Genomic DNA, 19966 nt, shown 5'->3' with positions numbered 1-19966 from the left:
GGGATGATTTCCCCTCCTGGCTTTCGGCTGTAGAGAAGATACAAAGAAGGGCAACAAGGATGAATCCCGGCATTAGTGCATTGAACTGTTAAAGAATCGTATAGCATAGAAGGAGGCCACTGAGCCCATCGTGCCTATGCTGCAAAAACGATAGAGATGCAAACTGCGTCTTGGGTTTGGTTTGCTGGAGCAGCCTAAACTTAGAGGATCAGTTTCAGGTCTTTAATACTATTAAGGACATCGAGAGCATACAAATGGATAGATTGTTCTTAGGTAATGAGGCTGAGGAGAACTTGGGGCCATCCATTTGAAACTGAGAAAGCAAGGACTAATGGGCAGATGTTTTATTTTTCTCTGATCGACCTGAGGTGGTAGCAAGGACTGACTCCTTTCCTTGCAAGCTATTCACGAAGAGGTTAGACACCATTTGTAGAGAACTATGAAATCATGACAGGAGGAAGCGAAGATTCTGGGTAATAAGCAACAGAGCGGGAACTTGTCTGGTCGCCTTTAAGGGATCAGAGGGGAATTTTTGACTGATGTTACTTGAAATGGCATAAGTCTCCTTTTTGCCTCTCCCAGGAGGTGGGAAAGGAAGAATAGAAGGGTGAGGACATGGGGGATGTGTTCAGTAAGATAGGGGGTGGATCATATTGGCCTGATGGCCTTTTCTCATCCTGAATACATAGCAAGGGTGGGATCTCACTATGCAGAGAATCAGGGCACACCAAAACCACTACTGTGTATAAATGTAACTGCAAAACAGTGACATCGGAATATTATTTTGTAAATTACAGTGTGCATGACAGGTTATAGAATACATTCTGAACAAGTTAGTGCAAATCTCCTTCTAACAAAACAGTTTTAAAGTAGTTTTGTATTATTCTGTCAGAAATATGTTCATTAAATCTTAGCAGGGGTACTTGCAAATGACTGGCAGCCTGTGGTGGAAATGTACAGAAAAAACACATAGGTATTAAAGTATACTTATTAAACAAGACAGCACACTCACCTACACCAAAGTCATCCTGGTGGATTCTGACTTCAGTGATTGGATCAAAGTCCTTGGTCATCATTATGATGGTCTCCTGTCCTACAAAACAATAAATTTAATTTGTTCTAAATGTCTTTTGCCAAAATAAGATGGTGCACGATTAAAGCAATGATCCAGCTTCACTTGCTGCTTTGTAGCAGAAATATACAATACACCGTAAACATTCATCCACCACCAGCGCACAGTGTCTGCAGTGTGTACCATCTAAAAGATGCTCTGCAGCAACTCGCCAAGGCTTCTTCGGCAATACTTCCCAAAATCTGCGACCTCTACTGCCAAGATGTACAAGGGCAGCAGGTGCATGGGAACACCACCACCTCACAAGTTCCCCTCCAAGTCACACACACCATCCTGACTTGGAAATAGATTGATATTCTTCACCGTTGCTGGGTCAAAATCCTGGAACTCCCTCCCTAACAGCACAAGGACTGCAGCGGTTCAAGAAGGCGGCTCACCACCACCTTCTCAAGGGCAATTAGGGATGGGCAATAAATGCTGGCCTTGTCAGCGACGCCCACAACCCATGAATGAAATTTTTTAAGTGGCACCTTCTGAAGATTGAGTTTTAGTTTGGAAGAACTGACAGAGCTAGATTTGAAAAAGCTGCCTAATATGTTTGTGTTTTTGCTACCACTGTAATGGAAGTACTTCCCTCTATAAATCACTATTTCACACAGCCTACGGCAATGTTATTAACTGCAAAGCATTTTTAAGTGCGTAAAGAATGACTGCTAGTTAAAGGGTGTCATCTATTGTTTCATTCAATTAGGATGCATCTGCGATAACATGTTTTTTTTTTAAAAAGCGTCCACAATTAAAACATACCCTCATGATTTCTCCCCTAAACAATGTTCTCCCCATTCTCTCCTCATGCATGACTTCATGATCCCCAGTGTCCCTTTAGAACCTAATCCTTCCAATACACAACTGAGTCATTCTAATGTGGCAGGCTGTCTGACTGTGGGAGGCATCGCAACCACGACTAATTTTGTCAAACGAACAATGATGGACAGGAAAAGGCCCTCTGCTCCATTGAGCCTGTCTCTCACAATTGCAATATCTTGTGGATCACAATATATACTTCTCCACTCCACCCGAAACCATTCTCTTTGCCCGACATTCTATCACACACACACACGCATGCACGCACGCAATTTCCAGGAGATCGGGTCGTAGGATTGGGAACCTTGCTGAAATGTTCCTTTCCCCAGCCCTAGGAAGGTTGAAGTCAATTACAGCGCTGCAAATATTTTTTTAATCAACTGGTGCGTCTTCTGTGACATTACTTGCAGTGTTAGTATTGGGGGTGACGGGAATGAATGGGAGGGGGGTCAAGATCAGTCTCTGCCGGTCCCGAGATATTGAGTGAGCCTGTTAAGGGTGCTCAAGGTCTCCGCTCCCCACCTGCAGCAGTGGGTTGCTATGGTGTCGAGGAGCTGGGAATGTTCCATTGGCCACATAGCAGAAATAGGGGTTAAGCTTGCGGAAGTAAGGAAGTAGTGAGACCAGATGGTTACAGCCGCAAAGTATGCATACAGGGCCGGCAAAGAGAGGCATTTTGTCGCATTTGCTTCTGGAACTGGCTGTCGAGATAAAGTTGGCTGATTTCTGTTTCTTTTGAAATCCGTGCTGACTAATATACATAAATAACAAGACATTAGTTAGCATAGATTGGTCAGCAATGTTAGAGGAACTGTACCATTCTACATTCTTCCAGCCACAAAACCTTTCACAGTGCAGATTAGACTTTAGAATCAACTGAAGTAGCATACCTCAACCTAGTTGGTCTTGCCTCCCCACATCACCATCCTCCTGAACCAGAGTTAGGGTCACATGGCCAAGTACGTTGCAGAACCAACCAGGGAGCAGGCTATCTTAGATCTAGTACTTTGTAATGAGGCAGGATTAATAAATGATCTTGTAGTAAAAGATCCTCTCGAAATGAGTGACCATAATATGGTTGAATTTCAAATTCAGTTGGAGGGAGCGAAAGTTGGTTCTCAAACCAGTGTCCTAAGCTTAAATAAAGGTATGAGGGCAGAGTTGGCTAAAGTAGACTGGGAAAATAGACTAAAGTATGGGACGGTTGAAGAGCAGTGGCAGACGTGAAAGGAGATATTTCAGAACTCACAACAAAAATATATCCCAATGTGAAGGAAAGACTGTAAGAGAAGGGTATCAAATTGAAAACAAAGGCATACAATGTGGCCAAGACTAGTGGGAGGACAGAGGATTGGGAAATTTTTAAAAACCAACAAAGAATAACTAAAAAAAATGAGAGGGGAAGATAGATTATGAAAGTAAACTAGCACGAAATATAAAAACAGATAGTAAGGATTTCTACAGGTACATAAAAAGAAAAAGAGTGGTTAAAGTAAATGTTGGTCCCTTGGAGAATGAGACTGGGGAATTAATAATGGAGAGCAGGGAAATGGCAGAGACGTTGAACAAATATTTTGTATCTGTCTTCACAGTAGAAGACACTAAAAACATCCCAATAGTGGATAATCAAGGGGCTAAAGGTTGGGAAGAACTTAATACAATCACTGTCACTAATGAGGTAGTACTAGGTAAAATAATGGGACCAAAGACATAAAAGTACCCTGGACCTGATGCCTTAAACCTTAATTGAAGTGGCTGCAGAGATAGTGGATGCATTGGTTGTAATCGACCAAAATTCCATGGATTCTGGGGCGGTCCCAGCAGATTGGAAAACGCGAATGTAACGCCCCGATTTAAAAAAAGGAGACAGACAAAAAGCAGGAAACTATAGAACAGTTAGCCTAACATCTGTCGTTGGGAAAATGCTGGAGTCCATTATTAAGGACGCAGTAGCAGGACATTTGGAAAAGCATGATTCAATCAAGCAGAGTCAGCATGGTTTTATGAAAGGGAAATCATATTTGACAAATTTGGAGTTCTTAAAGGATATAACGAGTAGGGTAGATAAGGGAGAACCAGTGGATGTGGTATATTTGGATTTCCAGAAGGCATTCGATAAGGTGCCACATAAAAGGTTACTGCACAAGATAAAAGCCTACAGGGTTGGGGTAATATATTAGCATGGATAGAGGATTGGCTAACCAACAGAAAACAGAGTCGGGATAAATGGGTCTTTTTCCGATTGGCAAACAGTGACGAGTGAGGTGCCGCAGGGATCGATGCTGGGTCCTCAACTATTTACAATCTATATTAATGACTTGGATGAAGGGACCGAATGTAATGTAGCTCAGTTTGCTGATGATACAAAGGTGAGTGGGAAAGCAAATTGTGAGGAGGACACAAATAATCTGCAAAGGGATATAGACAGGCTAAATGAGTGGGCAAAAATTTGGCAGGTGGAGTATAATGTGGGAAAATGTGAGGTTATCCACTTTGGTAGAAAAAATAGAAAAGCAAATTATAATTTAAATGGAGAAAAATTGCCAAGTGGTGCAATCCAGAGAGACCTGGGGGTCCTTGTGCATGAAACACAAAAAGTTAGTATGCAGGTTCAATAAATAATCAGGAAGGCAAATGGAATGCTGGTCTTTATTGCAAGGGGGATAGAGTATAAAAGCAGAGAAGTCCTGCTACAACTGTACAGGGTATTGGTGAGGCCATACCTGGAGTACTAAGTACAGTTTTGGTCTCCGTATTTAAGGAAGGATATACTTGCATTGGAGGCTGTTCAGAGAAGGTTTACTAGGTTGATTCCGGAGATGAGGGAGTTGACTTATAAGGATAGGTTGAGAAGGTTGGGCCTATACACATTGGAGTTCAGAAGAATGAGAGGTGATCTTATTGAAACTTATAAGATAATGAGGAGGCTAGACAAGGTGGATGCAAAGAGGATATTTCCACTCATAGGAGAAACTAAAACTAGGGGACATAGAATAAGGGGCTGCCCATTTATAACTGAGGTGAGGAGAAATTTCTTCTCACAGAGGGTTGTAAATCTATCGAATTCTCTGCCCCAGAGAGCTTTAGAGGCTGGGTCATTGAATATATTTAAGGTGGAGATAGACAGATTTTTGAGCGATAAGGGAATAAAGGGTTATGGGGAGCGGGCAGGGAAGTGAAGCTGAGTCCATGATCAGATCAGCCATGATCTTATTGAATGGCAGAGCTGGCGCGAGGGGCCAAATGGCCTACCTCTACTCCTATTTCTTATGTTCTTGTAAGCCATTGTGTCTGTATCTTCACCACTCCCCGCCCTTTCCTATCTCTGTAGCCTCCTTCAGCCCTCCAAGATCTCTGCGCTCCTCCGATCGTGGCCTCTTGCACATCCCCGATTTTCATCGCTCCACCATTGGTGGCCATGCGCACAGCTGCCTAGTCCCTAAACTCTGGAATTCCCTCCCAAAACCTCTCCGCCTCTCTCTCCTCCTATCTTTGACCAACCATTTGGTCACCTGTCCTAATATCTCCTTACGTGGCTCGGTGTGAAATTTTGTTTGATAAAGCTTCTGTGAAGCACCTTGGGATGTTTTACAGTGTTAAAGGCACTATATAAATGCAAGTTGTTGCTGTTGCATTGCTTAGGAAACTGGGTGAAACTGCAGAGGGGCAGAGGCAGACACAAGAGGCCACAGTGAGGTAGCAAGAGCACACGTTTGCTCTTTATGACATTTTAAAAGCAAAATGAGAGCAGCACAATCATTGCAACTGTTTCTCCATAGCTTGATCCATTAGGGCTTAGATGAAAGAATTAAATATAGACAAATCTTGATTGTATATACACAATTTATTGCAAAGGCCAGCCATGAAACAAATTCTGGGGTTGAGAGGAGGCTCAACAGACAGGATGGACTTTTATTAAACTGAATGGATACCGATATCCTTACAGAAAGGGAAAATGGGGGCGGATTTCATAGAATTGTACAGTGCAGAAAGGGGGCCATTCAGCCCATGCACCTGCACGGTCTGCAAAGGAACTATTCGTTTAGTCCCATTCCCTTTCAGATTTACACATACCTGTGGTGAGCACAACCAATTCCTGGTCAGGACTCCAGCTCATCCCAGTCAGTCCACTGTCGACACTGCCAACGCATTCCAGCTGGAAGAAATTGACAGTTTTGTTAATACTACACTCTTAAGCATATTATTTATTTTTCTCTCCCTCTTTAAAATCCCCAGTTCCACTCACCAACGCAAAGTCCTGAGCATGGCAAGCCACCTGTTTCTTGACCTCTTAAGTTATGAGCTCACACAAAACTCTGCTGCCCGTATCCTGATTCACACCAAATCCTGTTCACCCATCACCCGTGTTGGCTTCCAGTCTGGCGACACCTCAATTTTAAAATTTTCATCCTAGTTTTCGAATCCCTCCGTGGCCTCGCCCCTCCCTATCTCTGTCAGCTCCTCCAGCTCCACAATCGTCGAAGATCTCTGCACTCCAATTCTGGCCTCTTGCCCATCCCTGATTTTAATTGCTCCTCCATTGGTGGCCGTGCCTTCAACTGACTAGGCCCTAAGCCGTGGAATTCCCTCACTAAACCTCTCTACCTCTCTCTCCTCCTTTAAGACGTTCCTAAAACCTACATCTTTGGCCAAGCTTTTGGTCATCTGCCCTAATATCTCCTTATGTGGCTCAGTGTTAAATTTTGTCTGATAACACTCCTGTGAAGCGCCTTGGGGGACGTTTTACTACGCTAAAGGCATAAAAATAAATGCAAGTTGTTGTTGTTGTTGATTCTTTATGCTCGCTTACTGCTGACGAGGCACCTTGGCTCCTAAAGCAAGCCGTCATCTGAGCAGTATTATGATAATAAGCACACATGAAAAGTGTGTTTAGTAAATTAAGTATATTCCTCAGGTAATAGTTTATTCCCCTATAAAATAAGAACATCACAGCACATGTTTTACCTGATTTGAGGTTAGATTATAAAGTATAACATCTCCGGATGCAGTGGCGACACAAAAGGATTCTTGATCCGGCAGGTCCTCGATACCAACAATACACCCGGTGCCATCTTCAGGGAGAAATGCTTCTTCAACCAGGGATACCTTACTGACCACCTGTGAGTAGAGGATGAAGAGAGCCTGAATCAAAGTCTTTGTGAATAAACTTGTCAATTCATTCTGTATTGGATTAAGGTGGCTCACTTATTGAGAGCCAAAGGCCAGTACAGTGAAACCTGTAAATTACAGACACCTTAGGGTCTGACATCAGCTGTCTTTTTTTGCAGGTGTCCTTATTTTCAAAATGGCCATTGTATGCACTGTTAAAAAATAAATTCAGCAGAATGGGGAATTCTTTACCCAGTGTGCACTGCAGCAGAGAAACCGCTCTATCTCTGGGATGGAGCCGTCCAAACATTCAATCCAAGAGATAAAGCGGTTTCTCTGCCGCTGTGCATGCTGGGTAAATAGCTTTCTATGCCACAAGAGCCCTTTCTTTCACAAAACCCGCTCACTGGCACACAGTGACCTCAAGAATTTGGGGGCAGAAAGGAAGCAAGCTGTGAGGGGGGGAATGCCCAGTGATCCCGACTCCATAAATGTTCCAGATACCCCAGCTTTGTCCCTTATTTTAAGTTGTAAAAGGGACTTGGTGCATTGAAGGCTGTTGTAGTTCACAATTGCTGACTATCTGTGGCTTCAGAGTGCCTCTTGTGTACTTTATCATGCAAGTTATTTGGGCCAATCAGTGTCCGCATTTTGCAGGTGTCTTTTTTTGGGGAGTATCCGTATATACAGGCTTCACTGTATTATTGAATGAGTGAATCAGTACCTCAAAAAAAATCAAGATAAGCAATAATAAATCTTTTTTTAAAATGATGTTAACAGATTCTGATGCTTTCTGGGTTCTCCTTACAGATTTGGCGCTCTGTTGTGTTTCCTTAATTACTTTTTTCCTTTATATTTTTGCCTGTCTGAGGTTACAGAGGAGACACACTGTCGGACCAGAGTAGAGACAGCTTTATTCCCCATCTGGTGATATGTGATTTGGGAGGACACCTTAAATCTACCAACGTCTGTACAATTAGATTCTTCCAATTATTGTCAATAATGCCAACATTTAGTGCTGTAAATAGTAACACTTCCATCCATGGGCCAGAGGGCTAGAGCTGAGACAGACAGTGATCACCCTTTGCATTACAAAGTATCCCAAAGTGCCTTTTTCTTATAAGGATTGGTACTAAAAGGTAGCGAATCGTCACGTAGAAATCTATGAGCAATAAAACAAGTCCGTACCTGCTCAGTATGTGGGTCGAGTTCTGTGATTCCGAGGTCTGATCCCACAAGCACTGTCCCTGTATCCGCGCGTACAGCCAGACACAGAGGAGTTCCCAGACCCTGCCATCCGCTGCAGTGCAGGCTGTGCTGCAATCTCAGATTACGCATAGCAAGTGCTGTGAAGGCTTTCCAAAACAAGCAGAGAGAAATGTGAACTCATGCAACAAATCAGTGATACGATTCAGAAACATACACTGTAGACACAGTAGAACGTGTATCCAATGATCAACCAGACTGATTCCCGGGATGGCGGGACTGACATATCAAGAAAGACTGGGTCAACTGGGCTTGTATTCACTGGAGTTCAGAAGAATGAGAGGGGATGTCATAGAAACGTTTAAAATTCTGACGGGTTTAGACAGGTTAGATGCAGGAAAAATGTTCCCAATGTTGGGGAAGTCCAGAACTAGGGGTCACAGTCCAAGGATAAGGGGTAAGCCATTTAGGACCGAGATGAGGAGAAACTTCTTCACCCAGAGAGTGGTGAACCTGTGGAATTCTCTACCATAGAAAGTTGTTGAGGCCAATTCACTAAATATATTCAAAAAGGAGTTAGATGTAGTCCTTACTACTAGGGGGATCAAGAGGTATGGCGAGAAAGCAGGAATGGGGTACTGAAGTTGCATGTTCGGCCATGAACTCATTGAATGGTGGTGCAGGCTCGAAGGGCCGATGGCCTGCTCCTGCACCTATTTTCTATGTTTCTATGTAACTCATAAGAACATAGTACGGACAAAAAGTGGGGATGTGGGACTAAGCACGACTGCGCTTTCAAAGAGCAGAGGCACGAAGGGCCAAATGGCCTTCTTTTCTGCTGTGATTCTCGAATCTTACAGCCCAGAAGGAGGCAATTCGGCCCATCTTGCCTGTGCCGGCTCTTTGAAAGCTATCAAAATTAGTTTCACTTTCCTGCTCCTTCCCCATAGCCCCTGCAAATTTTCTCCCCTTCAAGTATTTATTCAATTCCCTTTTGAAAGTTATTGTTTAATCTGCTTCCACCATCCTTTCAGGCAGCGCATTCCAGAATAACTCATAGATAGGTGTTTTACAATCATATATCTTAGCTTTTAAAAAAAACCTGAAATTTTCTATCCCCTGCCCTCCAGGCTGCTGATGGGACGGAGCCACCTAATACAGATACAGCATCGAGAATGCGTAGTTCCGGAATCCGTACCGTTCCGGAATCCGGACATCGGGACGATCCGTGGCGGAGTCATGCGAAATCCGGAAAATCCCTCAACCTGCCTCGGGCTATTGCCGACCCCGCTCCCGCCTCCACTGACCTCGCCTCTGCCTGCCACCTCGGGCCGACAACCCCCCACCCCATGCCCGCCGCCTTCGCTCAGCCGCCCGAACCCCCAACCTCTCCACTCCCTCGGTATTGTGAGTATGCTCCTGTTCTCCGTCTACTTTACTTTCTGTGTTTCGATGTGTCTTTTAAAGTTTTGGAGCGTTCTGCTTGTGCTGCTTTCGCTATTGACATTGGAGGTATCTAGGCCAATCCGCTGCTTGGCCCAAGCATTTCCAGACTCGGGATGTCAGAAAGACATTCCAATCTGGAAATACGCGAACCTGGGCTTGGGCGTTTCCGGATTCGGGGCGTCATAAAGACATTCCGAAGTCTGGAAATATACAAAATCCAGAGCGGCCTCGGTCCCAAGGCTTCCAGATTCTCGACGCTGTATCTATAGTATAAACAGAATCACGGGGCACAACGCTGATAACATAGCAGAAATGTTATAAATGAGACGGGTATTTCAAAACTATCTTAAAAGCTTTAGCAATAGATCTTGGCTGACTGGCTGAAAGCTACAGCTTAATAAAGGCACAATAGCACAAAACTGGTTTGCAGTAACAATCATACTGTTCTAACCTAAAGTAATTTATCAAAAGTTTATTAAAATATTAAAGGTTAAACAAAAATCCCAATGCCGTAATAGGTAAAGGCACTGACTGGTGTTGAACTAGTGTCCTGGGCCAATATTTATCCCTCAACCAACATCACATTAAAAAAAAATTATCCGGTCATCAAAGTCCCCTCTAATTTTTGGGGGGATGCACAAACCCTTTAACGGGCTGTGCAGCCCATTCAAATTTCTATGCACGTGCAGTTTTTCCCCATTGTAAAGCCAGCAAGCAGCCTGCGCGGGACCGCCAGGTGGCTGCACAGCTTAAGAGGATCATTGCTGGTCATTATAGCATTGCTATTTGTGAGAGCTTGCTGTGTGCAAATGGCTGCCGCATTTCCTACATTACTACTAAAGTGGGGCTTTCGAGCTCTGCTATAATTAAAGGGTTAAGAATGGGTCTCGGGATTAAAAAGAGCTAAATAGGCTTTTGTAGTGGTCAGCTTTCTAAGTTGCTTAAAGGGCAGAAGAGATAACTCTAAGATTAACATATCAGAATGATTAACTGTTGCAAGCTGTGTAACCTGAAGACGATTACAAATAGCCAAACTGTTGAACCACAAGAGGCCCAGAGAGGCAGTTAAACAGAGCAAAGGATCAGAAGTAACATGTTGGAGAAACTCCATCTGATATGAGGCCTAAGCGAATGAATGTGTGATGCGAAAGGAAATTAGTCAATCAGCAATTGTGCACGCGGGCTTTGGGCTTATTAAATGGCATGGGGGGCCATGCACGAGGCTGACATGCATCATTAAGCGTATAAAAGATTGCTTGGAACTTTGTATCATCAGAGAAGCTTGGCTACAGACAAACGAACAGGTGGTCTCCCCACCGGTGCAAATAAATACTTGAATCTTCGAACCCACACCTGGTGTTGAATGTTTATTTTAAATACTCCACTACAATTGGCTTAATCGGCAGTATCTCAAGCAGACGGCAGACACCGGCAGATAGAAGCCATGTAAGTTTTAATTACCACGCATAGTTAGGACAAGGGCAGAAATCTGTCTGGTGTCAGCTGCCTGAGAGATCCAAATCTGCGTAGTCAGCGGAAGATCCCAGGTGAAACAATTACGATCGGTTATATAGAAGTGTGTCTGTGTAATGTTGCGATTGACAATTGGTATCGGTTGCAAGTAACGGTCTCACTCGTGAGGAGTAAGTAAGGGACATACCACTGACAACCAATATGTTGCGAGTATCGGTCTCACTCATGAGGAGTAAGGGACGTGCCGCTGACAACCAATAGCCATGGGAAGTGAGAAACACGAGTGGAGACCAGAGGGGTCTCTGACACGGTACCTAGCAGACAAAAATTGAAAACTAATTGAAATAATGATTAAACAAAATTGGAAACCAGACGATCCAGCCGCTGAACAAAGAAAATGGTGGGAGTTGGAAAAGAAACAAAAGGAGAAGCCCTCGTTTTAGTCACTCGCAATAAATTATGAATTAAGTAGACGGACTAGACTATTGACTGAAAAGCGACAAAATAGCAATAAACCGACAGTAAGTGTGATGGTGACAGCACCCCTCAGGACACACGAAAAGGACGACGATATAGACTGGGGGTCTTAGGCAGAAAGGCAGCCGAGTACAATCAAGACCACGAGAGGGTCAGACCACCCCCCTATGAGATGGTGGCTGGTGTGCAATGGCCACCACACGTTAAAAAAAATCCAAGCACAGGCACCTTCCATCCTTCAAGATTAAGTTCGGGACCTGGAATTTTAGGTCCTTCATTGAAATACCCGTGAACTTTTTGACGTGGAAGCAAGTCATCCTCGATTCGAGGGACTGCCTATGATGATGGTGATGAGAAAGAACTGTCAGCGGCCCCCATTAAAGTAGAGTTCATACCAGGAGCTCGCGCAGTCCCAGCCCAGGGACAGACAGTAGCTCTCCCAGCAATAGCAGACCAGTTCAAAACTACTTATGTGTCATTCTTCCCGGGTGACAAATTACTACAGATACTGCCAGATTTAAAACCCAAAGTAACGGAGTGTTTTGGCAAAAAATGAGGGAAATACGAAAATGTCATAACTTTCATAATCGTGATGTGGGAGGATTAGTCAGAGCAAAAATAAGTGAAGATATGTGGCAACGACTGGCCCAAAATTTCAGGGACGGGATGTGGTGCACCCACAGCTGCCCAACAGGCGGCGGACTACGATCTGTTTAAAGCTGATGTTACACGGGTCATGGGAGTAGTACCCGTAAACTGGAGAATAATAATGGGGGTCACACAAAATAAAGGAGAATCATCGCATGAAACTGGAGGCATATAGCAGAGAAAAGTGCTAAAACCTACAGGGGATATAGGTTTAAAGTAATTGGGAGGGGGAGGTTTAGAGAAGATCTCTTCACCCAGAGGGCGGTGGGGGTCTGGAACTCACTGCCCAAAAGGGTGGTAGAGGCAGAAACCCTCACCACATTTAAAAGATACTTGGTTGTGCACTTAAGAGTGTACAGGAATTAGAAATTGAAACTGGTTTAAGGAATAATGGATAGTTATGACTCAATAAAAAGGAGAAAAGGGAAGATCATGTTTATTTCTTACTGTTCTGGTGTTTTTCTTTGGCGTTTAAAGTTTTTGGGAAGGCATATTCCTTTGTGTGGCCATGGCTCCTCCCCTTTTCCAAATGGCATTGGGAAGTTTAAGATTGGAATTACTGAGGTTAATTAACCTATTAAAAATCAGACTTTCATTATGGCCATGATAAAATTCTGGTTGGTGTAAATTGTGTGGAGAGCTTTTAGTTCTAGACACAAGGCATTTCACATCAATAATTGGTATGGTTTATAAAAAAAGATTCTGACCAATGTGTAACTGGGGAGAAAAGGATGAAATGCTATTGTGTGCGAAGTTGTTTTTCTGAATGTTTATTTTAAAGAGTAAAAGCACAGAGACTTCACAAAAGTAAATTTTTTTTTACTGGAAAGTTAAACTGAAAAGGCTGCAAGCTGTGAGACTGAAGTTGACATTGATTGATGGTGTCTGTGTTTGTCGGCTTTCGAAACAAAGGAAGTTAACTCTTTCACAGGCAGTTGTGAACTCTGTTTTAATTCAGTGGAATGGCTGCGTTAGACTGTGCAGTCAGGGTCTGCGAACCAGTGGTGATGTCCGGACAGATAGTGCTACACACGCAACATACCCTAGTAGAGTTATTGAATACTGGTAAACTACGTTCCATTTCAGACAGCCAAAGAGATGCGTGGGAAGCGGTCCTCATACCCAAGGACCGGTCAGTACAGATAGTGAGGGCTGGCCGAGTGAATCCGGCAGACGGTATACTATCCGAGGGAGAGGCACATGAATGTCAACTAACAATAGATGATGACATACAGGGAAACATGTTAGATGAACCCATGGAGAACCTGGACCAAACCTTAAATGTAGATGGATCACGCAGGTATATAAATGTTGAACCCCATACAGGTTGGGCTGTAGTTAATCAAGACAGAAAAATTGTAGCAAAAGATTGGAGGGAACCTTATCAGCACAAGTTGCAGAATTGGTGGCCCTCACTGAGGCGTTAAAATTAGTTCAGGGAAAAAGGATGAATATTTATACCGACAGCCGGTATGCGCTTGGAGTAGTATATGACTATATGACAGCATGGAGTAGGAGGGGGTACATATCCTCGGGAGGAGGACACATAAAACACGAGAATATTGTTAGATGATTAGTAGAAGCTGCCCAGGAACCTGCGGAAGCAGCAGTGATGAAGATAAAAGCCCACAGGAAGGTAGAAGAAGCCCAGCAAAGAGGCAATGAGTAAGCAGCTGAGGCTGCCAAAGAAGCTACAGGCACAGAACCAGTTCCTATGATCACAGCAGCCGCCGTAGGACCTGGGGAAATGAATATACACAAGCTACAGGAGGACATGAGCATAGAAGAACAAGAATTATGGACTAGGAAAGAAGCTGTAAAAGGAGGGGATGGAATATGGAGGAAGGATCTACGGGTGGTAGTGCCTGACTGTGTTCATTCGCAACAGCTGAATATATATCATGGACCCGACCATGGAGGGCGCAATGGCATGATTGACAGGCTGAGTAGAGACTGGTGGTGGAGCGGGCTAAGAAGAGATGTAGCCAAGCATTGCCAACGATGCATCGTGTATGGTCAATATAATCCGGGAAGACCAATAAGGGTCAAGATGGCACACCAGCCACGACCCAAAGGCCCGTGGGAGAATTTACAGATAGACTTTACAGGATCATTACCCCAAAGCTGAGGAAAGATATATTGTCTGGTAGTGATAGATCAATTCATCCGATGGGTGGAGGCATTCCCCACCCGAGATTGTAGCGCTAGAACCGTGGCCCAGATCTTCGCGTACAACATAATTCCCCGGTGGAGAGTTCCCCTTCAGATAGATTCTGATCAGGGTACACACCTCATGGGAAAGGTCAGAAGGAAGCCTGCCAATTGTTAGGGGTTCAGCAGCGATTCCACATCCCGTACCACCCTCAGAGCTTGGGAATGGTAGAACGAATGAATCGTACATTAAAAACAGCCATAGGCAAGGCCATTACAGAAACAGGACAGGTGTGGGTAGACATCCTCCCATGTATACTAACGCGCCTTCGGGCAACACCAAATCAGACAACTGGACTGACCCCGTATGAACTTATGACTGGATAGGCCATGCGCCTACCGGAAGGGGTATCTACCGTCATGAGGACTTGGGTCCGCATTCGAAACTATGTGCGGCTCTTAGACGAGCTGTTACGCGACTTACGACAGGAGGTGAAGGAACAGCAGACTATTAAGGACCAGGAAGCTCAGAGTAAGGGACCAGTAGGATCTGTATCAGGGGTGGGTGAACGAGTGTTCGTTCAGGTAGGACCCGGGCAAGCAGGGTTCGCCCCCAGATGGACTGGACCGTATGAGGCAATCCTGACCAGTGATACATGTGCCTGTGTGGACATGAAGGGTAAGGGTAGATGAAAACACTGGACCCAATTAAAAAGGTATAAGGCCGAGGAGGCAGTCGAAGTTAAATCAAACCGCAGGTAGACGACTAGATGTCTTAACTATTTTGTTTCAGAGGCACCCGCAGAGCACTGGCAGATATAGTCTTGGATGACAACAGGATATGGGTCTGCTGGATCACTGATAGATCCCGGCAGGACTGGTTAGAAAGGGGAGAGTTAGGATAGGATAAGAAGAAATAATAACCCCTGGTGATGACCAGAGTATGCTTTAATCCACAGGTTCATGGATATGGCAATAACCCAATGGATGATTCTCACAACCCTCACTCTCGCCAGCGGGGATAGGTCCCTATATTATATGCCAAGCCATCTGGAGGGGTGTGACCGTGATGGGCACCTGTACGTGAATGACGGGATTGAACTCCAAGTGCAATGTGGGGACGGCGGAAGCTTTGAAGATGGCACCGAGATCATGTTCCAACCGCCGGTGGGGGCGGGGAATATAGGATTTAGGGCGGTAGTAAAATGCAATTCCGCGGGATATGTCTATTGGTATTTAGATGGGGGCTACACGCCAGGCTCGTCCAAAATAAGACACTATGAGTAGATACGGCGACCCTTAAATGCCTAGACTTGACGCCTGATGACAGCAGTGTATGTGAGCAAAGAAATGGAAAGTACTGAATATTGGGCCCAAATTTCCCCAGGAGTTGCTCCTTTTTTTTTGGAGCAACTTGATTTTTCTGGAGTATCTTTTTAGTTACATTTCTGGCCATTTAATTTGCGCCAGTGTAAGTGAGTTAGTTAGGTTTTTTTAGTTCCGTTTTTTTTCCAAAAGGGGGCGTTCCCAGCTACTTTAGGTGTTTGGCCAGCAAATAGTTGCTCCAAACTAACTTAGGCCAGCGTATGTTGCCACTTCTGTCCGCACAGAAAAACTTTACCCAGAGTTAAGGAATCGGCGCAAGTAACTACATTTAAAGCACCACCAAGCACAAAAAGTAATAAGCATTCAATAAAAAATAAAGAACTGAAATAAATAATTAAATTAACAAATAAAGAACTGAAGTAAATCCTACCTTCAACTAAACTCGGCAGCGGCTGGCCGTGCGGGAGTCCCTTCGGCCTGGGATATGGGAGGGACTCCCGCACGACCGCCGCCCCACTGACTTTCAACTCTTTTCGGGAGGTAATTTTTTGCCCTTTTTGCCTATTTTTCGGGTTTTTGGTCGGGCTTTAAAAACAGCAGCCTGAAACCTGGCAGAGGCATGGGGCTTCGGCTCCCTCGCGTGAGGGACTGCAGATGACTCCAATTAGCCCCAAAAGGAGTTCAGAGATCGTCCGACACACCCGAGTTCAGCCCTGGGGTCATAGGTCATAGGCAGAAAGGTATTTTGTCGGTGCCAGTCGGCATCTCCAGCACAACAACACGCACACCGCTGTCCTCAAGACCAACCCGGGTGGGCTCGTACAGGCGGACGGACGGAGAGTGGGTGCACAAGTGCGCTGGAGCCCAGGCTCGGCTCACACCATTCTGGAATCCCAATTCAGAGAGTGAGCGAGAAAGAGAGAGCGAGAGAGAAAGAGAGCGCGCACCAGAGGGACAGGCGACATCGGAGCAAGAGAGAGAGATAGAAAGGCCAGAAGTAGTGGCTGGGCAGCGCAGAGTGTCGGAGGATAAAAGCAGGTAGCAGCGACGGTGGCGAGATGTACGGGGACTGACTTGGGCACACGCTCAGCGGTCGGCAAGTGTGTTCGAGCCAGACGGGCCATGTGTGGAAGGACACCGAGGTTCAGCGCAATACACGGCACTGCAGAGACTCTTTGGCAAACCGCCACCCAACCAAACGAACGCAAAGCCAGCCCAGAATGGCAAGTGACGTCACTACACGACAAGCTATCCTCGATCCAAACCACTAAACTGCAGCCAAAGACGACCAACCTCTCCCCCTCTCTCTCGCCCCGATCAAAACTCAGTCACACCAACCTGTTGCTTGCAGCCCTCAGCGGCCGGCCTGTGCGGCAGGCCATTTGGCCTGGGATAGGGGCAGGACGCGTTCTGAAGGCATCATTATCACAATCATGGGAAGGAGCTACTGCGCATGCGCGACCGCTCTACTGTGCATGCGCGCAGCTGCTGGCACTGTTTTCGGCACAGGGCTGTAGCTCCGCCCCCCCATGAAGAGCGCCGCGCCAGGACCCAGGACACAGCAGAGTGACAGAATCGTGAGTAAGTTTTTCGGCGCCATTTCCAGCGCACAAAGTTGCCGCATCTTGGGAGAGTGCGCCGAAAAAAGGGGTTGGGGAAATTTGGGCCCAAAGAGAGGACGGGGACCAGCCCCACCCGCTCCTCTGCCTTGTCCTGAAGTAATAGAAGGAGCCTAGGGAGGCCTGGTGATGAAACAAACCAGGAAATTGGAGTATTTTGAAGTGTCCCACGGAATTGTTAAAATTGCCCTCAATATTAGCAGGATAACTTTACCTAAGCGATGAGATAGCCACACCAAGGGATTATGGGAAAATTTGTTGGAGCAACAATTACAGGGACCACAGGGCGGTTAAACAGAAAAAGGAAAAGAGTAGAGATGGCAGGAGCAGGGTATGCGGCAGGGGTAGCAGCCGTCAACACAATTGACATAGCCAGTATAGATCAAGAAGTCCAAGACTTAGTCCAACGCTTAAGAACCCTCTTACTAAGGGGAACCGGTTTGACTTCTCAGTTGTCAGAAACAGGGGACGAGGTCGCCAGACAAATGCTGCAAGTCGAGGAAACCCGAGAGCCCCATGCCCAGACCATCAATAACATTAGTACATGACTACATGCCTTAGCCCAAGAAATGCATAAAGAACTCGTATATGCAATGTATGGCACGTGGTTACTTGGGAATATCCGATACAATGTAAACCAGATGAAACAGGGAAAAATACCCGATTGGATAAGTAATGAGCAGTTGTCCAAATGGACTAAGGACGGTACTACCCTCTGCAATGTTCGCAAGACAACACAAGTGTACTTGTCCCCAAGTAAGTGTATTACCAGAGAAGTGAAATTCATACGTATAGTCCTAGCTATCCCACAGATAGAGGGCATGGAGGCCGAACCTCTGTGGGGAGTATAGAATATAGGCGAGATACAAGGTCAATCCCGGGTTTTACTCCACGGTGTGCCCCCCATGCGGTGAAACTAAGTGGCCCATTCCAAGGGGTGCACATCGACGGCTGCACACAATTATTTGGATGTGATAGTGTGCACACACCCCATCAATCATATATCATATCATACATATCAATAGGCAGTCCCTCGAAATCGAGGAAGACTTGCTTCCAATCTAAAAGGGAGTTCTCACGTGACTCTACAGTCCAATACGGGAATTACAGTCTCTGTCACAGGTGGGATAAACAGCGGTTGAAGGAAAGGGTGAGTGGGGAGTCTGGTTTGCCGCACATTCCTTCCGCTGCCTGTGCCTGGTTTCTGCATGCTCACGAGAAACATGGAATTCACGGACATTGGGAAGCTCGCCTGTGAAGGGGAGGCGGGAGGGAACTCAGAGGCCATTGAGAGAGTCCATTAAGGGGCAGCTGGAAAAAAACACAAATACTTCTACGTTACACTGCTTCCTTGGCTAAGGGAAAGACTTGCTGACAAATGGGTACTTTTCAGAATGGCAGGCAGTGACTAGTGGGGTACCGCAAGGTTCTGTGCTGGGGCCCCAGCTGTTTACACTGTACATTAATGATTTAGACGAGGGGATTAAATGTAGTATCTCCAAATTTGCGGATGACACTAAGTTGGGTGGCAGTGTGAGCTGCGAGGAGGATGCTATAAGGCTGCAGAGTGACTTGGATAGGTTAGGTGAGTGGGCAAATGCATGGCAGATGAAGTATAATGTGGATAAATGTGAGGTTATCCACTTTGATTGTAAAAACAGAGAGACAGACTATTATCTGAACGGTGACAGATTAGGAAAAGGGGAGGTGCAACGAGACCTGGGTGTCATGGTACATCAGTCATTGAAGGTTGGCATGCAGGTAAAGCAGGCGGTTAAGAAAGCAAATGGCATGTTGGCCTTCATAGCGAGGGGATTTGAGTACAGGGGCAGGGAGGTGTTACTACAGTTGTACAGGGCCTTGGTGAGGCCACACCTGGAGTATTGTGTACAGTTTTGGTCTCCTAACTTGAGGAAGGACATTCTTGCTATTGAGGGAGTGCAGCGAAGGTTCACCAGACTGATTCCCGGGATGACGGGACTGATATATCAAGAAAGACTGGATCAACTGGGCTTGTATTTACTGGAGTTCAGAAGAATGAGAGGGAATCTCATAGAAACGTTTAAAATTCTGACGGGTTTAGACAGGTTAGATGCAGGAAGAATGTTCCCAATGCTGGGGAAGTCCAGAACCAGGGGTCACAGTCCAAGGATAAGGGGTAAGCCATTTAGGACCGAGATGAGGAGAAACTTCTTCACCCAGAGAGTGGTGAACCTGTGGAATTCTCTACCACAGGAAGTTGTTGAGGCCAATTCACTAAATATATTAAAAAAGGAGTTAAATGTAGTCCTTACTACTAAGGGGATCAAGGGGTATGGCGAGAAAGCAGGAATGGGGTACTGAAGTTGCATGTTCAGCCATGAACTCATTGAATGGCGGTGCAGGCTCGAAGGGCCAAATGGCCTACTCCTGCACCTATTTTCTATGTTTCTACTCCATAGGAGGGGGGCAACGTATAGTGTGCAGGTTCATTCAGACGGTTAATTGCATGTTGGAAATCAGCCCCCTTAGTCAGGGAGGGATTGAGGTGGAGCCCGGGATGATGGGACGTACCATCTACCAAGGAAAATTGAAT

General features: G+C 45.4%; 1 protein-coding gene across 4 annotated transcripts in view; it reads right to left on the bottom strand.

The window, feature by feature from the left end:
* The window catches only part of elp1 (elongator acetyltransferase complex subunit 1), a 106494-nt gene that overhangs the window by 73906 nt on the left and 12622 nt on the right, over nucleotides 1-19966 (bottom strand). For all 4 annotated transcript variants that reach the window (XM_070887616.1, XM_070887624.1, XM_070887643.1 and 1 more), the window contains 4 exons: nucleotides 8234-8400; nucleotides 6902-7054; nucleotides 6011-6092; nucleotides 1013-1093 (listed from right to left, as the gene is read on the bottom strand). In XM_070887616.1, coding sequence (XP_070743717.1) covers nucleotides 1013-1093; nucleotides 6011-6092; nucleotides 6902-7054; nucleotides 8234-8400 — 483 coding nt within the window. The remainder of the gene's footprint in view (nucleotides 1-1012; nucleotides 1094-6010; nucleotides 6093-6901; nucleotides 7055-8233; nucleotides 8401-19966) is intronic.

Source organism: Pristiophorus japonicus, chromosome 1, assembly GCF_044704955.1.
Source record: "Pristiophorus japonicus isolate sPriJap1 chromosome 1, sPriJap1.hap1, whole genome shotgun sequence".
NCBI classification, from domain to species: domain Eukaryota; kingdom Metazoa; phylum Chordata; class Chondrichthyes; family Pristiophoridae; genus Pristiophorus; species Pristiophorus japonicus.
This window is presented reverse-complemented; position numbering and strand designations above follow the sequence as displayed.